This window comes from Ylistrum balloti, unplaced genomic scaffold (genome assembly GCF_031769215.1).
Source record: "Ylistrum balloti isolate Yb309-2 unplaced genomic scaffold, AGI_CSIRO_Ybal_v1 Utg371268, whole genome shotgun sequence".
NCBI lineage: Eukaryota > Metazoa > Mollusca > Bivalvia > Pectinida > Pectinidae > Ylistrum > Ylistrum balloti.
Genome location: NW_026782683.1, coordinates 832,864 through 843,504, shown reverse-complemented (window position 1 = coordinate 843,504; position 10,641 = coordinate 832,864). Strand labels below are relative to the sequence as shown.

Below are 10,641 nucleotides of genomic sequence, written 5' to 3'. Positions count from 1 at the left end.
AACGAAACAGGTGTATGATGTAGCATCAGTGCCGAGTCCTCGAAGGACGAAACAGCGGTATGATGTAGCATCACTGCCGAGTCCTCGAAGGACGAAACAGCGGTATGGTGTAACATCACTGCCGAGTCCTCGAAGGACGAAACAGCTGTATGATGTAGCATCACTGCCGAGTCCTCGAAGGACGAAACAGCTGTATGATGTAGCATCACTGCCGAGTCCTCGAAGGACGAAACAGCGGTATGATGTAGCATCACTGCCGAGTCCTCGAAGGACGAAACAGCGGTATAATGTAGCATCACTGATGAGATCTAGAAGGACGAAACTGCGGAATGATGTAGCATCACTGACGAGTCCTAGAAGGACGAAACAGCTGTATGATGTAGCATCACTGCCGAGTCCTCGAAGGACGAAACAGCTGTATGATGTAGCATCACTGACGAGTCCTACAAGGACGAAACAGCTGTATGATGTAGCATCACTGACGAGTCCTCGAAGGACGAAATAGCTGTATGATGTAGCATCACTGACGAGTCCTACAAGGACGAAACAGCTGTATGATGTAGCATCACTTACGTGTTATACAAGGAAGAAACAGCTGTATGATGCAGCATCACTTACGTATTATACAAGGAAGAAACAGCTGTATGATGCAGCATCACTTACGTGTTATACAAGGAAGAAAGAGCTGTATGATGTAGCATCGCTTACGTGTTATACAAGGAAGAAACAGTTGTATGATGTAGCATCGCTTACGTGTTATACAAGGAAGAAACAGTTGTATGATGCAGCATCACTTACGTGTTATACAAGGAAGAAACAGCTGTATGATGCAGCATCACTTACGTGTTGTACAAGGACGAAACAGCTGTATGATGTAGCATCACTTACGTGTTATACAAGTAAGAAACAGCTGTATGACGCAGTTTACGTCATTGTATGACTCCACTTTATCTTAATTTGTAACAATAGGTGTTATTAACTTGTGTGTCTTTTGTACAATTTTCAGAGCCAGACCGAGATGACCTACATCACTGAAACTGGCATGACGTGCATTTTGTGTCCCCCAGGTTATTTCTATCTAAATGACTGCCAGGTTCATAACACCATAGCTTTGTGCAAGCCATGTCCTAAAAACACATTTTCTAGTACCTACAATAAAGCAGTTTTCTGTGCTCCCTGCATGGCTCATTGTGAGTCAGAAATTCTGGTTCCTGTGCAAAAGTGTAACGCCACTGCGGACATGGTGTGTGATTGCCCTGATGGAAAGATTCTTGAAAACCCCAAATCTCATGCGAAGTGTAAACCCATCAAAGGCTGTGAACCAGGATCAGGGCTACTCCAACAAGGTAAGCTTTATTTGATGTTCGCTCTTTCTCAATTTATTTTGTTTTCTTCATATATAAATGTACATCACGCACACGCACACATATACACACATATAATTTTCAATGCGTTTTCATTCATATCTGAAAAGAGTCTTAGATTTTATTTCTCGTGTCTTATGGAGTTACATGAAATCTCATATGAAATGGAAACAAATTGAAGATATTGTTTATCACATATAACTCAGTTTTTTTTCATAGGTCTTAAAGTAAAATGTTGAGAAAAAATCTAGTCGGGGGCAGCCATTTTGTTGCTTAATTTTAATTTCAAGACATCATTGTCCATGTTCTGACCTCACTATCGACTTCTTACCGGGTCAATGGAAAACACTGCAGGTTATATTACATTATTGTTCTGTTAAATGAAAGCACAATATATAGTGGACAAATTCACTGGATAACGGGCCAAATATTGGAATAAACAGAACATGCATTTATTACATGAGAAAGCACACTCATGATACTAGCTATAAGCATATTCACTGACATTGCTGTGGTGAATTATTCATTGTAAATTTTATTTTATGCATACTCACACAATTTAACCCCGGATAATGCAGTAATGCACCAACTAGCATTGGAGTGACTGCGTTTGATTTTATTTAATTAATTAAATGTTTGCTGGTGTATGTAAATCCAAGTTAAAATATATATTTGAACGGGTTTTGTTTTTAACAAAACTAGTAGTGTAATATATAAAATGTGTCAAGGTTTAATACAAACTGTCGCTATGTTCCTAATTGCTTTGTTTACTTTATGTTGATATCAGAATAAGCTAATTATTTCTCTTGTCTTAGAGGTATATTTTTACACGATAGCTAGATATCACTTTAGTTTGACACGCTGTAATCCAGTGTCGTGCAACCGTCCTTTGAGTTGTTCCTCTTGAATTCCCGTTAAGAGTTTGAAAATTGCGGCATGCCATCAAGACGGAGAAGTTATAAAAAACACGCCATTTTTCGGCTGTTCGGGGTTTCGTCGCTGAATCATTTGTGCAAAGTTTTTCATTCACGGAAAGTGACGAGCATGTTTCTAGGTCCCGCGTCAGAACTAAAGTATACAATAAAATTGTCGTTCACAAACACATTCGTCAAAATGTTGTCAAAATGAGACGTAAATGCTTCCTAAAATAATTCAGGAAAAGCCACGGGAAGATAACACCAGGGCCACAATACCCATCATGCAAGTTAATTTGGTAACGAAAGTGTTTTTAACAGTCGTCCTAGTTCTACAATAATATATTAAAGGCATACTATTGATAATAAGAGTTTTAACAAAAAACACGCATATTCTAACTGGACAGTTCAGAATGAAGAATATATGATTGATACATAGGAAATATAATGTAGTTTGTAGATTAAGTTTGTATAAAAGACATCAAGATGCATTTACACATTACGATCACACACATATTGATACACACGTAATAAACGTGATAAATCATACATTTATGTTCGTCTTTATGTACTTAAAGGGGATTTTATGATAGCAACATATTTTGAAAGAAGGATAAAGTGAGTGTATTATGTGTGTATACTGTAGATACATTTGTCGATCCATATACTGTAAATCACTTATTGGTTCGCATGGGATTTATTTCCGCGTTAAAACGCAAAAAAAAAACAATCGCGAAATTGATTAGGAAATATTTGTATCCATGTTAATTCCGCTACCGATATCGGCGTTTTGCAGAATCCGAATATATAATAGCTCCTTATTCGCGAATGTAAAGTACTTTCTAGGTAGCAAAATCATATATTTGCGGTAGATGTCTGAAGAATTATGCTCGCGAAATCCGAGTGATGTACAGTGTATGAATAAATACACGCATCTACAACAGTGTAAGATAGAACACGTGTATGAAGAATGAACAAAAAGATACAAAATGAACATTAATGCCAAAGAATGAATTTAACTGCATCATAAAAGCTTTTTCGCCTTCTACGACTCGTCAGTGATGATAAGTTCTTAAATTTTAAAGTCTAGGAAACGACTGAGGAAAATCCAAAGTGATAAAAAATAAGTCAAAATCTAAATGAGGAACAGCATTTACACTGTTATTCAATAAATTTATTATTTTTATATACCTGACAATTTTAGGTTTCCATGCAGTTTAAAGCTTGTTATTTCAAATGAAAGCTTAGCATTTCCACTTGATTGTTATCATACCCTTTCTTTATAATAAAAGACGAAAAAACTATTTCATGGAAGGTAGCCGAGAAAAAAGCAAAGATTGATTGTTATTCAAGAAAAAAAAAATAAGATATATTTACTGAAAGAGGTAAACAAATGTTATTGTTGTCTTTCAAACGCTTCGATTTCAAAACAGCCTGAAAATTATCATAATATAATGCATAATTTCACAACAAAAATGTTCAATATTTTGTTTATAGCTACACCAGAACATGGACCTGTGTGCGCGAAATGCAGACCGGGGATAACATTTTCTCCGGATATGTCAGGTGAACCCTGCTATCTATGCACCCAATGCCCTCATGATGATATTTTCCAGAAATGCAATACAACACATGACAGCATTTGTAATGTACAAACACGTAAGTGTTTAGGATCTTGGTTAATTACCAATGACAGTCCAAAAAAATAAAATGTAGGAAATACGAAAAATAAAAATGTTCTTATCATAAATGATGGCCATATTCTATGAACAATTAGTTTGATTTTGGATGCCTATCCATGAAACAGAAGACACTTACTCTTTAGGACACCTGGTCCTATTCTCCTTGTACATTTCCATCAATGCCAATCTTTTGCTGATAGTTTGCGTTATGGTTTACTGAATTTGAGTTTTGATTATGATTTTGTTGACATGTTGGTATTTTCTTTTTGATTTTTGTGGTGTTATCTTGGTTCATCGTTATATTCAAGTTGATCTGCAGGTGTTGTCCGTTGTCGTGTCTCTCGTAAACGTATGATTACACCAAACTATTACTGTATTGCATGTTAATGTATTAATCGAGAAACAGTAGTATTGGTCATCACTATTGTATACTTCTTAAGATGTATACAGAGAAAAACCTGTTAAAAGTGATATTAACATGTGGTATTATCTCACTAATATTATTTATTTCAGAATCCTGGTTTAATGTGTCCACGGAAATTTCTTTCGGAATGAACGTCGGTTTGATTTGTGTTATAATTATTCTGTTGATAATAACATATCGTGAACGTCAACGGAAATCTACCAGATATAGTTCTTCCGAGTTATACAGCAACAGGTAATATTTAATTAATTTTCCTTATTCTCTCCTTTTTTATTTTTTTGTTCGTGACATTCTCAAAATAGTCGTGTGTTTCTGAAGCGTTGAAAGTCTCAGCAACGGCAAATGCGTCTTTTGATTGAGAATGAAACATACGATAAGAGGTCGGTTCTCCCCACATTCAGATTATATAACTGAGGCGTGAATTATGAAATTTTTTTAAGTGATAATTTCTTTATCTTCCGTACGAATATAAGCTTTCATTGTCAATAACGTGTCACGTTGTAGATAACACAAGACTGACAGAATCACTGAAAGCAATAGATATTCAAAACCAGGACATTAAGCTATCCAGAGTGCTGCAATTGAAACAGTAGATTACGTTTGGCTCTTCAATATCCCTTTAGAATCTGTAGGAGACTTCCCAATAATACGTGTCTTTTACGATATGCAATGTTTCATTCTGACGGTTTTATTTTACGGCATAGAAAAGTAGTATTAACTGGACATTCTCTTTTAAAAAAAAGGTGGCAAAGAGGAGAATGCCTTCTCCAGTTTCTTCTATGATGGTGGCATCGACGAGCTCACAGATTAGATCTAATCATCGCAGTGAAAGTTCTTGTGTTCCGTAAAAAGAACATTGAAATGTCCTAATGCAACACTTAAGTCATTAAGAGCAAAAAATCAAAATGTTTATCTGAAATAGTATTTTCATTGTGTTTTTACGTATGCATATTCAAAACATCAAAAAGGTTGTTTGTTTTCATCTTACCAATATACTACTATATTTTGTCGCAGTGATTCCAATTTAGAGACTTGTCCATTGAAGACCGTCACATCCTGCACATCGTCGGAAATAGACTGGAGACCTATATTTCAGTTCTTGTCTTTACAGTTAACATCAGACTGGGAGAATGTTATTCGGTCTCTTTTTCTGGGTATGTAGCTTTATAAAGTCTGCTTCAGTTCTGCACTACACTAGAAAACGTAATGGAACACATCACAGTCCCCCGAATACATTTATAGGCAACACATGCACGCATCTCATATACATGGGTAATTGGCAGCTTGTAAATTAACAAAGTTGTTAAAATGATGTTTACCAATATCAACCCAGCATCATGTTTATCATGAAATTTGTTTTATGTTTTGGTGATATTAACAATGAGTGTTTTTCGCCCACGTTAACATTCGAGTGTTGTTATGTCAACCGAAGGCCTAACTGTTTTATCATACCGGAAACAATACGACCTCTAAATAAAGTATTATTTATCGTATTTTAAAATTCTCCAAACCTGGAGTTAAATGCCTCAATATAGCAGTTACCAACTCCCAAGCCCCAGCTCTGGCTGCCAGAAATATTCTTAGTGAATCCACGACTTAATCAATGACCCGTAAGGTGTTTGGAGGAGCTTCTTTCTTTACTTAATTTTGTCATATTTCGAATTCTGTGGGAAAACGATTAAAACGGAAAAGAGTTCAGAGTGTGGGATTCACGAGTAATATAACGATTTGGGGTCAATGCAACTAAAGTCCAATGGATGGAGAGCTATGGCAGATGCCTTAATGATTGCTTTTATCGTGTTATACCGAATCGTCTAATTTCACGGTACCTTTTCATGGCTTCATAATTAGATTTTTATCTTTTTCACGATTTGTTTATGTAAACCATCAAAGTTGTCAATGTGTGTCTGCAAACAAGTTATTAACGAAAATTAACTAATTATTTGACTCTACTTTATTTAGCCTTATATTATGAAAAGTTGTTATTCAATTATGTGTCTTTTGTACACTGTATAAAGTTTTTTCTCGAGTAAATGTAAAAGGCCGAAAGCCTGACCAATGTTCTGCTATATCAATAACTACGATGACACATATTAAGGATATGATACTATTATTAGTTAAATCTTTAATAGCATCACCGTCTATAATTAACTTTATAATTCTATATTAATAGCGACAATTTTAATATTGTAATAGCAAAGGTTACAATTCTGTTAATAATGAATATATGTCTATGTATTCCTTGTTGCTATGAAATACGTTTTACTTAATATATATTTCAAGACATCTTTACTTGAATATTTATGATGTTATTTGCCTTAATTGATCACGATTGATGTTGTTTGTGAAGCAGAAGACGCTTTTCTTACTGGAACATCTTTATGGACGTGGATCTTGTTCATGTTTTGATCTAGTGTCTAGCTAAGATTTTGTTGACTAGTTGGTAATTTCAGCCTACCATCAGCTATTGGTTGACTGTTTCAATCTACCGTCCGTCCGCCCTTACGATTATGCTTATCTCTATCTGTAGATAACTGTTTTGGATTGATCAGAAAAATAAATTCGATTTCGCTATTTCCGAAGAATCACTGGACAGATCATTCGCAAACTCTGTATAGGTTCTCTATAGTCCGTTATTGTGCATAGTTCGTTGTGGACATAAATATTACATACTCTTTCCCTATCTCTGTTCTCTGTGAAAAAAAAAATTAAAAAATAAAATGTAAATAGCTGAAGAAAGAACATGATAGCCACTGTATGATATTAAATGTCTCACATAAACAGCCCCACCCACGTAACATGCTATATCAGTACAGGTATTTGTATGAATGAAATATATACGTAGCTGGCTGGGTGGTATATCTGTGTGGATATCGAAAGAACAAACAAACCGATGTTATACAGCGTTCAGGAAGTTGTCATAAACAATGTTAAGAGGGTGCGTTTTGAGGCTAAGGTACGATGTGCTGCATATTTTCCCTGGCGTCATATAACAGGTAAAATACAACTGGCGTTTAGCTATGAGGTGTAGGCTGAATAGGACGTATACGTGTGTGTGTAACATATATCGACCTCTTACGGAAACGTTTAAAGAATTTTCGGATATGTGAACTATTAAACGTTAATATGTAAGATTAAATTATTCAACAGTATTTCATCATAATGTATCTGCCTTTGTTAATTTATTACTGACATCTACGGTGAACAATTATGTTTTGACTGTGGCCAGAGGTTTTTTGTCTGCTACACATGTTCATGTATTAATTCGTTCCCTGATTGTAACCTTACTTTGTTGTAAACAGCCGAATCCTTGCCATTGATGTATGCAATACCATGTCGATAACTCATGTATACTTCAATCCATGTTTACCTGTTAGCTAATGTGTATCAATACTTTATCAGTTAATTAACAATTCTAGTATAAATAAGACCTCTTTTCTAGCCAGTTTGTATCCGGTTCCTGAAGGCATGCGAGTGTTCCATCTCTCCATAGCCTACATCTCAATAAACCTTCAACACCCGAACAGCGTTTGGACTTCTTCATCTCCACTTATTACAACAAGAAACAATGTACCATTTTATATGCAAATATCGTAAAACCAGGTGTAGCAATGTAAATACATATAGAGTTATAGTCACTAAACACTGATAAGTGTTTTCCCGATAAATCATTCTAAATGATTTTTTTTTTTCATTATACAGTCAGTGATGCTAGGACCCAGTAATACATGTATATCAAAGAGATGTTCTAACTATATAATTTAACTTGTTAACAACAAGAAACAAAGTACCATTTTATATGCAAATATCGTAAAGCCAGGTGTAGCAATGTAAATACATATAGAGTTATAGTCACTAAACACTGATAAGTGTTTTCCCGATAAATCATTCTAAATGATTTTTTTTTCATTATACAGTCAGTGATGCTAGGACCCAGTAATACATGTATATCAAAGAGATGTTCTAACTATATAATTTAACTTGTTAACAACAAGAAACAAAGTACCATTTTATATGCAAATATCGTAAAGCCAGGTGTAGCAATGTAAATACATATAGAGTTATAGTCACTAAACACTGATAAGTGTTTTCCCGATAAATCATTCTAAATGATTTTTTTTTCATTATACAGTCAGTGATGCTAGGACCCAGTAATACATGTATATCAAAGAGATGTTCTAACTATATAATTTAACTTGTTAATATATACTGAACAAACGCTATTCAGATTATCATGACTGAACTTGTAGGACAAAACATTCCTATTATTATTTTGTGTGTGTGTGGAGGGGGGGGGGGTGAGGGTGTGTGTGTGGAGGGGGGGTGAGGGTGTGTATGTGTGCGTGTGTGTGTTTGTGCGTGTTTTGTCAGTAATGCATAGAATAATGATGATTTAGATATTTGTCTTGGAAATAAGATTATAAATTGTATTGAATATTAAAGTCTTATATTGTAAGTGTAAATCTGAATTATACATCACTTCCCCGAAAAATGTTATTTACCATATATGAAATTAAGTAACTATTTAAGTAATAGTGTTTCGTTAGATATATTGCAGTAAATAGTTGTTTCCTATTCTTTTACAGACGCTAATATAAGTGATTGGAAAGCAGTCATACAACAAATTCAACACGATAATGACACCGTCCGTGAGCAAATATACCAGTGTCTCCTCAGATGGCAACAAGGGGGTTCGCTATCCAAAGATACATTGATCCGCATCTTGATAGAAGAAAATCACCAGGACATAGCAGAGAAGTTGTCGAATAGCTCTGTCCTTGAAAATTCTCCACTCGAAAGATGGGAGGAAGACATGGTTTAAGTTTGGCCTCTATTCTGGTTCTTCTAATAATTCCCTGACCTTGCGAGAACATTTCAATCATGAAAGAAATCTTCATAAAAGCCTAACTGTTACTGTGACCTTAAGATCAAAGGTCAAAATATTTAATTTAAAAATGTTTTTATGGTTTCTCATGATATTCTCTTATTTATTTCAATATTTTCAATGTTATGACTATATCTTATAGTAAATACTCGACATTTAACCACTGATTCGTTTTGTACCTTCAGTGTGTTTATTTGACACTAAATGTGACTGTATCATTTATACTATATTATAGACACCTGAATCAGATCTGAATGAAATTTGTCTATTTTGATATATTGAATATATACAGTGAACCCTCGATAATTCGGACGCCTCAGAAACGTGGCTGCATTAATGTCAATACATTATGTAGTTCATATCGTGTTTAGAAAGTATGCTTTGTCAAATATTTTGAGTAAATTATACACTAATGTCTGTGAAAGAGGACTTCAGTGAATTAATATTTAACATTCATTTCTGTAATTTTACATAATGCATGTATAGTGTTTTAAAAATATACTTTGCGACACATTAATAAACACATGTGCTTGCAATAAATGCTGTGTGTAGAACATACAATCTCATGGTGCTTATTTACAGTGTGCTGTACGTTATAGTACCGGGGAGGTAACAAATAAGACTTATCAACCTGAATGCAGAGGAACATTGTATTTGGTGGTTTCTTCAAGCAAATGAAATGGCCTTGACACAGAATGAAGGTCACACGTGCTTTACGTGATCGATTATGATATCGGATCCTGAAATAAAATTCTTTATTTTACGAAAACAATTTTCCTTGACCCACATTCATATTTGCAAAAATAAAATTAATACCTAAGATCAGTATATTTGAATCTCTTGTTACCATCAACTGCGTTTGTGAAAGGAAATGACTTTGACCGGTTTTCAGTGTCGCATGGGTCAAATCTAGTGAAACACTGAAGTTTCTGATTAACCAAAATGTCCAGGATCATGATATTTCGTTCTTTTTATATCAAAAGGTAAAATACTATTAAGATGGACTGTATCTTATTGATTGTTGACATGCTGTATCTGGTGCATTGTAGTATAACTTTAACATCAAAGGCTTGTAATTTTATATTTATCACTTTGCGGAGACCGATGTTGGTATCAACGTTGCACCATTGAATGTCAGGTCACTTCAAGCAAAAAGCATATGATCCAAATACGTCACTATAAGGTTGTGGGAGATTCATGTCCAATGACTTAGTGTGTAAGATACAATGAAAATGTACCTTATCGAATAGGAAAACATCAAATAATGGCATGGGATGAATTTTTTTATTATATCAAACAATACAATGATAATAAGTAACGTTAACGCTGATGACTTCTTTTAATTAACATAGATATAAAAATAAATGATACT

General features: G+C 34.6%; 1 protein-coding gene across 1 annotated transcript; it reads left to right on the top strand.

The window, feature by feature from the left end:
* The first annotated feature begins 1,018 nt into the window (after positions 1-1,018).
* On the top strand, positions 1,019-9,206 carry LOC132561708 (tumor necrosis factor receptor superfamily member 11B-like). The gene is made up of 4 exons (XM_060226407.1): positions 1,019-1,346; positions 3,776-3,937; positions 5,413-5,538; positions 8,971-9,206. The coding sequence occupies exons 1-4, from the start codon at positions 1,019-1,021 to the stop codon at positions 9,204-9,206; spliced, it is 852 nt and encodes a 283-aa protein (XP_060082390.1).
* The last annotated feature ends 1,435 nt before the right edge of the window (positions 9,207-10,641 follow it).

What these genes read in the sequence shown, in the direction of transcription:
- LOC132561708 (XM_060226407.1), top strand. Translation starts at nt 1,019, where the DNA reads ATGACCTACATCACTGAAACTGGCATGACGTGCATTTTGTGTCCCCCA. An exon ending in ATCAGGGCTACTCCAACAAG is followed by an intron (nt 1,347 to 3,775) that starts GTAAGCTTTATT and finishes TTTTGTTTATAG; the next exon opens with CTACACCAGAACATGGACCT. An exon ending in CATTTGTAATGTACAAACAC is followed by an intron (nt 3,938 to 5,412) that starts GTAAGTGTTTAG and finishes ATTCCAATTTAG; the next exon opens with AGACTTGTCCATTGAAGACC.